The following is a 16,356-nucleotide window of genomic DNA, read 5'->3' as shown; positions in this document are numbered from 1 at the left end:
TCAAAGTTTATTTCACATGGGACATCAGGAAAACAAAGTCACATTAGTCTGACTTATTTTTCTGAGCTGAAGTTTCATTAAAGTAAGTTCATAGTAAGTTCAGCTCTCTAGTCTTACCCTTCAGTGTAAATTTGTTCTTGTTATTTATTATAACATAAGAGTTTGGACGTTATTTAGGGTTAATACCATTCTGCATAACTTTAACATTTTTTGAACTATTTAGGTTACTGCAAAACTGTGCCAAACATTTTTAAGAAAACTTCTGCAGTCTTCAAAAACATGTTTGAGCATTCATGAAGTATAGTAAACTTTAATACATATTTATATTTAAAGTATTGTTTGTTTGTTTTGGTTAGCAATCTACTAACGCAACAGAAAATTTAGTCTCTTGCCTAGATTCTATGATGAGACTTGTGTTAGGAGCTTTCTGTATTTCAGCATTTGCATGGAAGAACATAGGTTTCAAGTGCATTAAGGCCTAGGTAATGTTAAATGGGCCAATTTTATCTTGTACGTATTAAAATATTTTGACGGTTTGAGACCTGGAATGTTACTGAGATTCTAAGCTGTCTCAGAAAGTACAAAAGATGATTGGCCCATTTCTCTGACAAATCTAACAGCAGATCATGCAGTTTGGTTTTTTTAGTTTATTTTCTCATTTATATGAATTGATTCCACCGTTCACAATACTAGTTCAAATCTTTCTTGCTATACTATCCAAGTCCTATACCTTCAGTAGGACCACTTATATTAAGAAAATTTCAGTCAAAAATTCAGTGAACTGATTATGAAATAAAAAAATGCAAATGTTTTTTTATTAACAATGCATACTTTTAAATGAAAATTTGGATGAAAGAAGTAATGAAGTGATTTTGTAATTTTTTTCTCTAGTGGAGAGAAGGAGTCATTTAGGAAAGCCGTGTTTGCAACACAAAAAGTATTTCCAGCTATGCAATAATATTGTATAGTGTTTATCAAACTACTACCTAAACATTTTGTTGTTTTGGTTTATTCATTTGTTTTGATTAATGAAACCATGTAAATTCTGACAACACTTTGGAAAAAAGCATTTTGTAATGATCTTTCACACTAGAATAGGATTTCAGAAGATAAACTAGCAGGATGATCTGAGAGCAATGAGCTAGTATGCAATACCCAGGAATACCTAATTTATTTTTCTAATGAAGTGGCGAATATTTCTAGAATATTTTAAAAGTTGGGAAGAAGCAATTTATATTTAGGCCCAAATCTTAGTATGTAGCTGCAAAATGACTACAAGGATTTCCATGTTGCTGTGGGGTAGAATGAGGACAGAGGGTGCACCCAAAGAGTACAGTTGCAGGGCCTGATTTGATTCTGTGTAAAGTGAATAGAACGGTTCAACGATCCACTGCCATTTTTTTCTCAGCACTTTGTGACATGATCAAAAAACTTGATAAAATATAGCTGAAAAAATCTTTTGTCACTCTGAATGGGTTGAAGTTTTCCTTGCTCAACACCAATTCATTTCACAGAGCTTACCTTGGTAAGCTTTTGAATGATGACATTATGAGAAAGTAATAATTGTTCCCCATATTGTAAACAAAAACGAGGGGACATAAAATGTAGTCTGACTTCTTGTATAGACTGCTCACAGCCTGAACCACAGTTGAGTAGGAAGAACAGCTTCCGTGGTCAGCCTGATCTCATCAAATGCAGATCTCTCCATCTGAGCTAGTCTGCTTAGGCTCCTCTTTACAGTCAACAGAGAATAACAGGCACTTCTAGAGAGATTTATCTCCTCCTGCAGTAGACTCCTGTAATAATTCAGATGAATTAGTGCCTTAAATTGGTGTCTGTTATTCTATATTGACTCTAGGTGGAGCCAAGGGGGACCAGCCCAGAAGTGGATGTCCAAATGTCTATTTTTCATAAATACACAGCGAGAAGGCTGTGCAGGGACGTGATGCATTAGGCTTTTATTCTAGCACTGCACATGCTGGCAAGCACAACTGACTTGAAACAGAGGTGGGGGAATCTGCACCTAAAAACAGCTGCCAGAGATTGCTTCGTTTTAGAGTAATGGGGAGGAGGTCTGTTGGAATGAACTGGAACTCTAAGTTACAGTTCTCTGATCTTTCCCAGGGCAAACGAAGCCTAAACTCTTACCCTTTGTTGGAGTAGATTTCGGACTATGTCCACATAAGAAAATACTGCACCCTAATAGGAAAGTTCTTCTCAGGCAGTTAGCATCAGAACAGTTATGTAATACAATTCCTAATGTATATGCTAGGACAAATAGAGAAGTATAACTATTTACTCTATTGAAACTGTAATTAAGTAAAGGGCAGAGAGAAAGAAAAAGAAATTAAAATACTTCAAAACATAAATGTGGATCTTTGTAATATTCAAAGCCCAAATGAAAAAGAGCAAGTCTGACAAACTCTTCTGTAATCAAAATAGCTGTGCAGAGATATGCCTAGTACCGAGAATATGGTCTGCTGCCCTTGTATTGTACTTAGCTCCGCCAATGTGTCAGTTAATGAGTGAGCTCTTAGTAAGAAGAGTATGCATAGATATCTATATCTCTGTATACATATGGATATTTCTCCTTTTGATGAATTCAGATTAATATCTGGTGCAAAGAAATTGACCTAAATTTCCGTATCATATCATTATTAGGCTAAAAATATTTCAAAAAGGGAAAAAAAAAAGAGTATTGAAGTCTCTGTTAATTTCCTTTTGCTGCACTTGCTTTATAATCCATTCACAGATTATCTGTGAAACTTTAATCTTAGAAGTTTTCTCACTGTAGGAGTTTTTCCCGTTGTGATGTCACAACTGATCAGGTCTGATTGTTGCAATGATTCCACGGAGGAGTTTAGCACTAATTGTTAAAAGATGTCGGTGCTTAAAAAAAAGATAGGCCAGTGATTGTAACCATGCTGTTAATTTCATTTATTGTTCAGAGCATGTTTCAGTTGTGGGAATCAGGTATGCTTTCTTGATTAAAAAATGCACTGAAGATCTGTAGTTTTTCCCTGTGTTGCAGAATCTTCTGAGCTGTGAATGAAGCCATTATGAGTGGGAAGGGTTAATTGTATGGGAAGCCTTGTCTTCAAATACTTCTCGTATACAAAATATATGTCGTGTTAGAAAATATCCTATTGTCAATCCAAATAGGACACAAACTAAAATGAGATAATTGGGAAGGTGCCCATAAAGTCAGCCTGAATATATTATCACAAGTATATGTGAGATAATATTTGTTTTAAAAAGATTCTATGGCACTGTAAACTCAGTCTCATTAGAGACTGCATTTAAAAAGCTTATAAAGTTACTCATTAATGTTATCTTGTTGTATCTCCACAGCTTTTTCATTAAAGAAAATTCAGCAGAAAGCATTTTCTCCTGATAGCAGGAACCAATTTGCAATAAATGTTCTGGAAACCACTAGGGAAGCCATTACTGAGGTCTAATAAAAACAGACAAGCGTAACTTGTTCTATATTTTTGTTTCAATCACATACAGATGAGACCCCGCTCTCCACACCAACCGCAAGAGACAGCCTTGAAAAACTTTCTCTAACTGGGCATGGGCAACCACTACCTCCAGGTTTTCCATCTCCTTTTCTATTCCCTGATGGATTGTCCTCCATAGAGACCCTTCTGACTAACATCCAGGTAGGCCTTTCTGTAGATCAGCTTAAAGGAATGAAGATGAGCCAGTTGCAGATTTGTCTAAATTAAAACAACCATTCTAGCTTAATCAGTTCATAAGATTATTTGAATCAACTAATTTAGTGCAACTTTATAGTAATTTAGATTTTAAAGGAACCACAACGAATGAATTTAGAAGCTGTCAGATACAGTACATAAAAATATAGATTGTATATTAAACCACAGCAGAGAATTCAACGAAAATGACATTGGTGTGTTTAACATTTGTCTTAAATGCTCTTTTTATTACAGGCTAATGAAATGTATCTTACTGTTTAAGTTCATCTCATTTACTAAGCAGAGAAACATTTCTTTAATAAATAGTCATTTTAAATTGCTGGTGTGATAAGGTGGAAATGATACTTAAAGCTATTTGAAATGTGTCTCCCATGAAAACATTCACAAAGAGCATTTCTTTTAGAAATTAACTCATTTCACTTGAAGTACTGTCTTCAAAGAATAGACTTCAAAGGGTATTACCAAATTTTATGCAGATTTCCTATTTGGTAGTCATGATGTCTATTGTGTCTACAGCACAGCCTGATTCAAATATCATTCAAGCTATACACATATATATAGCATATAGCTTGGAGCCATGATATTAGTGTTTCAGATTAAAGAGTTTTTTTGCTCATAAATTCAGCAATCAAGCGTTCTCCAGATGCAATTTTTGCAACCATATGATTATATGTTGCATGCAGAAGCAAAATGATAGTGCAGGAGGTAGTGCAGCTGTATTGTACTCACTGAAGACATGCCTTGTCTGTGCAACTACTAACCTCTAGGGTATTTTTCACAATATTTTTCCCTGCTCATTCCTGAAAATTAATCAAATCAATTGTATTCTATTCAGCAAAGGCTACAATAAAGTAGGGCCAAATTCTGCTCATTTTACTTTCTTAAATAATCTCAATAAAGCTTATGGAACTTCAGGCTTGTTTGCTGAAACGTAAATGATCCATTCCTTAGTGATGTTTCAAGATATAATAATGAAAAATGCTGCTGTTTAAGAATTAAGTACTGCTATAGTTGACTGATCTGAAAGAGCATATTTGTGCTTGCTTTTTGTGGTTCTAAAATTTTGGATTTTAAATATTTACATCAAAAAAACAAGGTATTACTGTAATAGTTAACATTCCTCTAGCAGATCTGCTATGATCTGTAGAGAATGTTTTTTTTCCAAAGGAAGAAATACAGTTAGTAATGTTATAGCTGTGCATGCATGTATAGGAGAGTTCTTAGTAATTCTTTGACAAATGTGTGCACTCAATGTCTCTAGACAGCAACCTAATGAGCAAAGCATTCAGCATCAACAGGTTAGCTAATCTTGTGATTGAATATGAGAGTGTAGCACTACTTCAGGATAAATGACCAGGATTAATTTGCCAAGAATGCATTCAGTTGTGTTTTACAGAAAATGTGAATGTGAAATTCAGTCATTGTGCCTGTTTTTTTTTTTTTTTAACTAATCTTATCTATGGTGAACTGCTAAAATAAGAGGCAACAGTGTAAAGAAATCAGAGACTTCTTTATGCCTTTTCTAATTGTGGTATTCTACTTACTACTCCTTACCTTTAGTTTCTACATCGTGACAAATCGCCTATCAGGGTTAACAGGTGGGACATAAATCCCATTGGATTTTTTCAGTATGTTGCCATGTCTCACTGCATGGTTTCCACAGATCACTGGGAATCTTTTCACATACCATCAAGACATCTTCCCCCCCCGCCCCCCAACCTAAATGCTGAGTATCTATATCAGGACTACAATAGAAAATCATTTAAAGATAATTAAAAATGTAGTTAGCTTAATTTTCCCAGCTTTGTATAAAAAGCTACGTATTTTCTTTAAAGCAATAGAGACTATTAAAATAACCTGTCCACAATAGTGGCAGTTACTCTAATCAGTGCCATCTAAAAAATAGTTCTCATTTTCAGTGATAATTGTACGAGAGGGGGCCACCCCAGACTCGCAGAAGAGTTGGGTACCCTGATACTGACACTTTCAGAACTAAGTTTTAAGTATCTGACTAGAAGTTCAAACTCCGTAACAGGTTTTGTGGAAAGAGGAAATGCTGTGTTACGGTCCCTGCTCCCAGCATTATTTATGACTCTGTTAGGAAGTAAGTGCTACCTAAAACCCATGATGCCTATCATACGTGAGCCAGCCGCACTCTTGTCAATGGGTAAATTCATTTTTACTCTCCTTCTGTCCAGGTAAATTTTGCATCCGTTTCAGTACAGGAGCTGGATTCAAAGGAGAGGTGGAGCAGTAACCTCCCTTCACCATTTTGTTATTCTGGCTTCACTAGCATTAAGGACAGAGGTCGCCAGCAATGCAACTAACTTTCTAGAAAAAATCGTCTGGCCTGCTATCCATCCCCTGCCTCTGGTACTGAGGTGCTTTTGAAACACAACATAGACTAGGGTAGTCTCCGGGCAGTAGGAGCTCTCACTTTGAATTCTGTCGGGGTGAGGAGGGTACTAAACCTGGCCATGGGAACAGTGCTTTTGGGTATGTAAGTAGAAAATGTGTAGACACTCTGGATAACTGAAACCAAAAAGTACTAAAAGCCTTGCGGGTGCTGAAGCATTTAGGCCATGGCTGTCACTTGGACTTGGTGCCTAAGTCCACCTTCTTCCGTTTTAGAAGACTGAGTCATCCTTTGAAATTGGCCCCTAAACACAAGATGAGTCCGTGTCTTCCATACTACAGTTAAATGAATAGTCCATAATCATTAAACCATAATTTTAGGCCAATGTAGGGCAGATCTATTTACTATATCTTTCTTCAATAGCTACCAGTTTGGTTTATTTCCTTTTTAAAATCAAATATATATATATTTTCTTACTTCTCCATAAATGCGTATTGAAACAAAAGTAAAATGTTTAATTATTTGTGCCTTTGCAGAGGAGATAATAACTACACAGTACCCAGAACATTTGGGGTTTAATTCTGGCAGGGGACTGCTGAAATGCAAATAAGAAACTGTAACAAAATATAATTAAACAAATACACACGTAAAATAAATAAACCAGATCGAGGACATATTTTCATATTCAGATGTATATCTATCCAACAAAAAGGAATAGAAAATAAATTTCCCCAGACAGTTAAATTAAGTGATATGTCTCTTCCTTCTCCATGTACCTTTGTTGATTTCTTCCAGATTAAATGCTGGAAGTCTGTGTGCAGCTGCAGAGAGGATGAAGGGGGATGGAAGGTGGCTCACAGCAAAGCGCTGTGTGGGTGCTAGTGAGAAGGCTAAAGATGTTTCTGCACCTCTCACATAAGTTCACCTTTTTAGAGTCATGGCCCAATTATGCCAAAGTATGTTACAGCCTTAGCCTTTCGTGATACTGCAATATTCTTGGGTAATGGTAATGTTATTTTAAGCTTTTAGAGTCTGAATCTGTACTGTCCCTGAGCTAAATTTTCATTAATATCTAAGGGATGAATTAACTGCACCCTGATAGCTATATTTTTTCTATCAGGACTGTGTTATACTGACATAACGTTGTTGCTAAGTATTTTTTAAAGAGATATGTAAAGTAAGTTGCAAGTATCCCATTGATTTTAGTAAAAGAAATGCATGATTACAAACTAAATCCCCCTAAGAAAACAAAGCAAACAACTGGCTTTACTGCAGTGAGTCTCCTGCACTGTTACCATCTATGGCTAAACGCACAGGAGAAAAATATTGCAACATTGGATAAACTATAAGTCACAGTTTTACTTCATGTTATTTTGTCTTCTGTTAAAATTCAAGGGAATGATTTTATTTTTCACAGAAAATGTTAATGGAAAAATGTCATTTATATTTGTGCAATATGCCTTTGCCTATGATGGAGGTATTCAATCAGAGGTATTGCAAAAAAAAAGTCTTTCTGGAGTAATTTGTTGAGATAATCAAGAAGTTGTGTTATGTGATTGCTTATGTTACTAAGTCAGTTACAAATAGCAAATACTCAAAATTGTAGCTGTTAGGGAAGTTAGCTAAAAATGTGTAAATATAGATATAGGTATAGATATATAGATGCATGTTTTGCAAGTCATTCACTGGATGGATTTGATAAGGAAAGCACACAATTTATATGTAATTTCCTGACTAAAAGGCAGGCAATGTTATTTGAAAATGTTTTCACCACGAATAGTAAATACTGCAAAAGGATGACCCTGAGCTACAATTCTCTGCAAGCTGAGAGGGAGGTTTGCCTGGGAAAGTTTTGCTGCGTGCATGTCCTGTTCTTGCAGTTTTCCTTACTCACCCCTTACTGGCCATTGATGGAAGCAGGTCATGGTCTGCTAGATAGACCTCCAGGCTAACTAGTATGGCCATTCTTATGTCATGTATAAGTATATATCTAACTAAAGTGTATTATGTGGAACACACTGTCGATGTAACTAGATTAAACAGAAAAAGCTTCTAAGTACGTTTTGGATTTCTTTTCCCCTTTCAAAATAGGCAACATATTGTTTGTATTTTTTTTTAAATAAATTATGAGTGATATTGACTTTAAAGCTGAGATGAAGTCTTGTTTTATGCCTAATTTCTAAAGAATCGGTAGACTGTCCTAACAAGATGGTATTTTGAGATGCGTGGGAGAATTATAGTAGTCAGTGAATGGGAAGAAACATCAACCTGACTTTTGTGGGAGTGGGGACGCATTTCTGAAGAATTTATCAATGGAAAATATTAAAACAAGTACAGTAAAATAAACAAACCATATCACAGTGGTCTATAAATCTCCAGGGGAGAAATGTCAACTTTTTACATTATTTTGAAATCAAGAAATTTTATTAACAGTGACAAACAGGGGAAAAATGGCATGCCATGCATAAAACCTGGCTCCAGATAGAGCCATACTGTATTAAAAACAAATCTGGAACCTGAGCATGTTCACTACAACTATCATTATCCAGCCTCCGTAACATCTGACCTTCCCTAAAGGGAAATATTTTCTTTTTGTTAATGTTGTGAGTTGCACTGCATTTCCCATTGTCATTGGCAGCATATTGATTTAATATCAGGTTAGAGGATTAGCCATAGCAGATACAAGTTGGACATACTGTATTTTGTATAATCTCTTACAGATGATCCACTGGGAGAATTAATAGAATTTCATTCGTTTGCTATCCCTGTTCCAAGGTGCACTGATGATTTTTAGATGTACTTTTTCGTTGATTTTCTTACCCCCTTCTGCACTGAATACAGGGAGATATTGAATGTTTCCAGTATTTTTGCATTAGAGCTGTCATTGGCAGCAACAGCACTTTTGCATATGCATCAGTTTGGCTCTAGTGCAGATTTTTTTTCACATTGGACACCTACTGATGTGCACTGATTTAACTTCTAAAAATGAAACTTAATTTTGTGTAGCTTATAAGTAGTCCCTAGTGGGTCTTGGCTCCAAAAAGCTAATATTTTTCAGACATAATCAGCAGCAATAGGTAATGTATTACCATTAGCTATGTTAGCAGCAAGTATAAAAAAAGGAAAGGTTGAGGGAGGAAGTATGGTGTAGAAATTCAATAGAAAATATAATATGCTGTTAGGAGCTTCATATTTTGCAGCAATTCTTAATATAAAATTACACACATCAGCATTAAACTGTAGCATTATTCTCCATGTTTATTCATAATGATTGTTTCATATTTAAAGAACACCAAAATATTGTGTTTTGTCAGCCAAGGACAATAATAGTTTAATAGTAATTTATTTTAAACTGCTACTGATAATACAACCAATCAACACATTAAGTGGTGCCAACATTGGCATCTTGCTAAATAATCTCTAGGCTTTGCACTGAGAGTACATCTTTCAAAGATAAGTCAACAAGAGCAATCAGAGCAGAAAATTAGAATTTGGTATCTTAGAATTAAAATACAGCTAAACTAAAGTTTTAATTGGGGTGATCTAAAAGGGCACTTGATGTAATGATCTCTTTCATTTGTTACTAATTGTTTGTTCCTGATGAAGAAGAAACATGTACATGAATGTAGTTGAATTGAGTAAAGATGGCAGTTGCCTTAGCAGCTCGATTTTATTGTTAAACAAGATGGATTGTCAGAATTTGGGGGGAAGGAGTTTGCATCTTTAAAATTATTTGACAATTTATTTTGCATAAAAGAATACATGTTCATATAGCTTCACTTGGTTTGGTTTATTAGTGATTTGGATGAATCACATGTTCCAGTATGTGACAAATTAGAGGAATTTATAGTATTTTAGAGTTCAAGCATAAGCCAAAGTCAGGTATTGATAAACTCCTACAGACCATATCACTTGAATGTCTAACTATTTTAGTAGCATCCTGTATAGAAAATATAGTTTGTGATGATTGTAAACATAGAGGTTTTTTTTTTTAATAATGGTGGGATCAGAATTTTAGAATATTAAAAAAATAGATTGGAAAGACTTTAAAAATATTTTAAATTGTATTTTACTTTGAATATGTCTGTAGGGCTTTTTATTTAGCTTTACATGTTTCTCTTTAGTAGTCACCCAAGTTTAAAATTCAAGACAAAATACTTTGGTGTTTTAGATATTTTAGAATAGCTTTCAGTTCTTTTAAAGAAAACTGCTAAAACCATAAACATATTTGTAATCAAATTTGTTGTGCTGAGGTTGATAGATATTTTCAAATGTGATTCCATACGCATGAACATAAATATCATACCTCCCTCACCTATAGTGTATTGTGTTTTAGTGACCATCTGGGCCTTGCAGTCTGAAGGTGTTGGGCTCTTTCAGCTCCTGTGGACTTTAATAGATTGAAGTGTAATAGAACTGCAAAGCATTAAGCTCTGAATTAGACAACACTTGAGGCAACAATTTAGTTAAGAATGAGGATGAGGAATACTGAAAATAATAGGCTCTCAAAACGACTAGACTTAAAAGGACCTTGAAGGACACAAATTTCAAAGCAGGCGTTGACATTGGGAAAGCTAAGAGAAGAAATGTGCAGAGTAACACTCATGAAAAATACTTTTTTCCATTTTCAAGTATTATGATGTTGAATATTTTGTCATTCCTTTGGGGCATATTTTAAAGAGTTTTAGTGCAAAAACATGCGACCCAGAATCTAAGTTAGGAAACTTGCCTGAGCAGAGAGGGAGCTCATTTGGGAGCTGGGGGACATGATTTCAAGACCTTAGTATGCTTGTTTTGAAAGAGTCTTGATCATGAACCTCTTACCTGTTAGCTGAATGCTCCCCTGATACAGCCATTGAGGAGTATTCTTCAGTCTCTCTTGTTGGCATTGTTTTGTTTTATATCAGTAATTAAATCTCCGTTGGGTCAAATTATCTCAACAGTTAAGTTGTCAGGAGACCTGCCTGGGATATAGAAGAGTCAGGTTCCTATCCATGCTCCATACTTAATTATCTACCTTTAGCATGATAGCTTCAAGGAGAGATTTAGCTATAATCCCAAGAGCCTGATGGCCAGGCTTCTGGAATATGGAAAAGGAAATCTTTCTGCTTTCCATGTTCATTTCTCTCAATCTCATTTCTTCGCTTTTTCATACCCTGCCTCAGTGTCTGAACTATCTAGCTAATGGCTATGCTGGGATCTTTCTGTTTCCTTGGCAAAAAGAAGGAATTCTCAAGAAAAGTTTAGAATAGGATGAAACATTATGTACTGATACAATAGCAACAAAGAAGTTAGAGTTTATTTCAGCAATCCCAGGCCAAGAAAGTGAGAGATGATTGCATGTTGACCTCTACTGTGAGATATTCAGGGAACAGACATTTCAAGACAGATATCTTCCTGCTCTGTTACTGTACTCTTACTATGAAATTATAGGAAAGATGATAATATTTAAAAATAATAATAATTAAGAAAAACAATGAACAAAATGGCAAGGTTTTAAAAGAGCCTTTCTTAAATAGATCCCTTTGGTAATTTCCATTGGCTTGAGTTGTAATAGCAATTGAATTTGCCATTCTATGGATGATAAATAGTGAGACTACCAATTCTTTTTCAGTGAGACATCTTTTTACTTTGGTCACAGACAAGCACCTAATGTAGACTTGTCTGTTGCACTCCTATCTCTTACAAAGAATAAAGCTATCCCTGTAGGGTTTTATCCCTGTGCATAGACAACGGCCACCTTGAGTCTTCTTTGGAAACTTGACTCCCTGTCTTTTTACAGATTTGTCCACTTGCTAAAATTCATTCCAGTAAAAAATTGCTGATGATAATTGTTATGCTCTGAATTGGTAGCAGGATTATTTCATTTGTAAAATATCACATGACTAATGAAGGAAAAACAACAGAAGTTTTTTTTTTTATTATTATTATGTCAGCTGTTCTAACATTCGTCAAACATTACAATATCCAACTTTATCTTTAAACAGGGTCTGCTAAAGGTTGCTATAGACAATGCCAGAGCTCAAGAGAAACAGGTCCAACTGGAAAAGACAGAGCTGAAGATGGAGCTCTTCAGGGAACGAGAACTGAGGGAAACACTTGAAAAACAGTTGGCTGTGGAGCAGAAGAACAGAGGTATCTTACACACACTTAAGCAGACATAATACCTTTGTAATCTATTTACTTAGGAAACCTCATTTTAATCAAAGACCAGATTTTGATCAAAACTCTTCCTCTTACCTCATGTTATAGCCAGGCTGACAGCAATGCAGGAATTTATACAAACTGCCTGATTCTGTGTGGTACCTTCATGAGATTTAGAATGAGGACCTTCCTTTTTCTTATTTTTTTCTTCAGTATTACTTGTTACAATATATCAGTAATATACAATGCAATTTTAAATAGCATAGCTACAGTTATGGACTTTGGCAGGTTATTATCCCCTACCAAAAAGGGATAGCTTCTTAATCCAAACACAGCTTATATCAAATTTAAGAATCTGCAAGATTTGATGAGCTCCTGTCTCTGCTCTTATGTGCTAGGGTCATATATTGCACATTTAGGTAATCAGTATATAATAGATATAAAGATAATAGTAATATTTAAGCCTTTTTTAATGCACAGTAGGTTAAACACTTGTTTATATGTTCCTTATAAGAGCAACAGCTGTGGTTCTTCTTGATAAGGCAATATTAGTAGCATTTCAGAAATTAACCCATGTAAAACATATGTAAACAATACGCTAAACATTTTTTAATAATTTCTTTATATTGTTTCAATATACCATTCTAAAATAGTCATAATATAGGTAAGGCAGTTTACAGTAATTTGCATTAACTGTTTGCATTACAAGCATGTTCACTTCTTTCTTTATGGTTCTACCTTTCTATATGTGCGTGTCTTGCCTTTTAATAATGTCTAATTACTTTTCAAGGGACAGTTAACCTTTGGGGTTCACTAGTTGTTTAACATAGATCTTGACAAGTGAGACATATATTTTTGGAAGGCTAGAATTGTAACTCTTTTCTTGCCCAGTTTAATTTTCTCTGAAACAGCTAAACAAGAAATTCTTATATAGGTGCTCAAACTGAGAACACTGGGATTCAAACCCAGTATCATTATACCTTTATCTAAACAACATTCTCTCAGTAAGCAAGTGATGTAATCCTATTTCATACCTTGACCCATTAAAGGTTATGACTGTCACACCATTAATTTCCCTTTTTAAACTTATGAGAATACATTATTAAAGACAATTACTATTAATAATTATCAAAGCTGTGCAATGAATCATCCCATTGTCCGCAAGTTGCCTATTTTGCTCAGTACAGTTGCACTACTTATACTTTTAAAATAGTTTTCTAACAAAGCTCGCTAATTCTCCACAGCCTTATCAAATTCTGTGTCTCCCAACAACTCGATCATATCTTCCTTTTTAAACTCAGGCAACCGTATGCGCTGCAGAAAGGGTAAAAGTAGGGACCCATCTGACCTTACTTAAGCTAACTCACCTAGAAGTTAAGCACCTAGTTTAAGCTAAGAATATAAGTTCTGTTTCTAGTCAATAAAGAAAGATAGATTCCTGCATCCTGTTCTCAGCCAGGTAAGTGGGACGAGTTACATTGTGGAGAATTATTTTTCTCCGTGTTAGCTCTAAAGGGAATATAGTTGACTAGACTGGACTAGACACATATGTTTTCAACAGCTAAAATTAGGCAAATGGAATTTCACTCAAACCCGTAAGTCAAGGAGGAGCTTATTTTATGCAGGATACTGAAATTGCCAGTGTTATTTTCAGCACTATGCATTACTTGCTTTTTTACATGTATCCCTCTAATGATGATATTGCACTGGTAAAAGAGTCAGAGCAAAGAGGAATGGAGTTGAGCACTTAATAGTGGTATGCAATAAAGTAAATATAATGAGGATGACTATCTTCGCTAGTGGGTACTTCTGTGCAAAACAAACAGAAATAATACATTATTCTTTAAAATGGACAGAGCCAAATATGAGAGAAAAATAAGGCCAGATTATGATTACATTGAGAATTCATTTCTTCAGTTAAACATAGAAAAATACATAGGGGGCTTTACCTACTATTAGTTTAGCAACTGTCATACTTTAAAGAATGTTTCGCATGTCTTAATGGAACCACGAGCAAACTGAGAGGAGTGTACCATAGCCTTATTAAGTTAAGAGCTTTACTGTGAAAAAACTGAAATGCACTTAAATACTATGGCATATAGACATATGCACTGTGTCACATACAGGTCAAATCCCATTAGATGAAAACTCTTTCCCTGATCTTCAGCATTAGGCAACCTATATCAATGTCTATCTGTTGCTGGTCATCTTAAAATAAGTCAAATATCTTTTTCTTGGTGGCAGATCATCTGAATATTTTAGCCATTTCTGGGAATATTAAATTCACTGCTGCTGCAGTATCTTCTACAGTGCTGCCTATTTACTGCACTACTTCTTTCTTTCTTTGTGTATATTCCAATTAGTGATTCCTAAGACTTTAGGATGTGTCTCATCAAGTAGTGAAAGTAGGATAATATCTCTTCTGTGAGCAGCTACACAGTAAGGGCTTGCTAATTCTGGCTCTGACTGCTGTAGTCACATCTACAACGTGTCAGCCATGATGACATTTTAATTCAGAAAGCAACATATGTTTCCTTCTCATTTATTGCAATCACTTCCAAAGTACTTGCAATGAAAACATTAAAACCATGCAATCGTTCAAAATGTATTTAGTTTAGCCTTTGTACAGATGCATGTTCTTTCATAGTATAAGTTAATAAATGTACAAAATAGTCGGTACTATACAAAACGAAAAAGAGCCAAAATTCCAATGTCTTGGATGTAAATGACTTAACTATTTTGACTACAGGGTATGTATTTATATTCATTTTGTGTCTGACTGCTCTGTGTAGCAACACAAAATATCCAAGATCACCCCAAAAGTGGTCATTCTTAGAATAGACGTTAAATAGTAATAACGATGATGGTTCACTTTAAAAGTTTCATTTGTATTGTTTTATTTGTAATTTGTGAAAGATGCCAGCATCATGGTTTGGTTAATGGTAGTTCCTTTGCAGTTAGTCTAACAATAAGAAGCCCTCTAGAAGAGGGTTATCCAGGGAGATCTTATGGAAAATAAGCCCCCCTTTTTCTAGTGTATGTGCACAGCCCTGAATGTGCCTGGTTAGAAGGGCTGGGATGTGATGGGGAAGAAAATGATGTGCTCTGGAACATAATGTGCTTTATTTTGAGGCTCGGTTTGGTTTTCACCGACTAGCAAAAATTGGTTGGCCTTATTCTTTTCCATCAGGGATATAACTGTGATATGTTCCTTCAGTTATTAGGGACTATGCAAGTTTTACTCCTGTGGCTGCACGGTGGAAGAAACTCACTGATAACATAGTTAAAAAAAAAAAACAATTAAAATTTCTTTAAAAACACCACTCGTGCGATCCACTTTGATCCTGCTCTTTGAGAGCTGGCGGCCGCCGGGCCCCGGCAGCGGTCAGGTCTCCCTCTTGTGGGAGCGAAGCGGCAGGCAGGCAGGCAGGCGACCGCGAGTGCTGTGCAAACACCGGCCGGGCGCCGAGGAAGGCAACAAAATGGTGGGATTCGTCCCAGAAACTCTTGACCTCCGGAGGCAGCAGCGTATCTGCATCAGAGGGGCGCGAAAAGTAAATCTGATGGCCAGGTCCAGGGCCTGCTGATTTGGGCGTTCACAGATCCTCATCTCTGTTTCTAAAAAAATGCTATAGCTGAATATTCGATTTTCAATAGCATGGTATAGAACAGTAGCTCCTAAATTGTCCCATTGTGATTCCAGCAAACATCAAGCATTTTAAATCAGTGCTGTAAAATTAAACAATTTATATGAACTTATGCAGTTGTGTCATTTCTGGGAACTCTTAATAGCTAATCATGTAACCGAGTTTCAAATCCAAATGTGAGTATACTGATTTTATTTTTTCCCAGCAATAATTCAGAAAAGGTTAAAGAAGGAAAAGAAGGCAAAGAGGAAATTGCAGGAAGCACTTGAGTTTGAGACTAAACGACGGGAGCAAGCAGAACAGACGCTGAAACAGGCAGCTTCAACAGATAGTCTCAGGGTCCTAAATGGTAAGAAGCCAGTTTTTGCCTTTGTGTCATTAACGTTTAATTTAAGTGCCAAAAGCAGTTTATAATATTGATAATTTATAACATGATGTGTGTGTGGGGGGGAAACAGTCTCTTTTCTCTCTTTGTTTTTCTGTGATTATGTAT

General features: G+C 35.6%; 1 protein-coding gene across 3 annotated transcripts in view; it reads left to right on the top strand.

Moving 5' to 3' along the window:
* The window catches only part of DACH1 (dachshund family transcription factor 1), a 363,667-nt gene that overhangs the window by 310,771 nt on the left and 36,540 nt on the right, over nt 1-16,356 (top strand). For all 3 annotated transcript variants that reach the window (XM_067292635.1, XM_067292618.1, XM_067292628.1), the window contains 3 exons: nt 3,511-3,662; nt 12,060-12,207; nt 16,069-16,212. In XM_067292635.1, the coding sequence (XP_067148736.1) occupies nt 3,511-3,662; nt 12,060-12,207; nt 16,069-16,212 (444 nt within the window). The remainder of the gene's footprint in view (nt 1-3,510; nt 3,663-12,059; nt 12,208-16,068; nt 16,213-16,356) is intronic.

The sequence above is a fragment of the Apteryx mantelli genome, chromosome 1 (assembly GCF_036417845.1).
Source record: "Apteryx mantelli isolate bAptMan1 chromosome 1, bAptMan1.hap1, whole genome shotgun sequence".
In the NCBI taxonomy this organism is placed as follows: domain Eukaryota; kingdom Metazoa; phylum Chordata; class Aves; order Apterygiformes; family Apterygidae; genus Apteryx; species Apteryx mantelli.
Note: the sequence above shows the minus strand (reverse complement) of the source record. Positions and strands in the feature narration are given on the sequence as shown.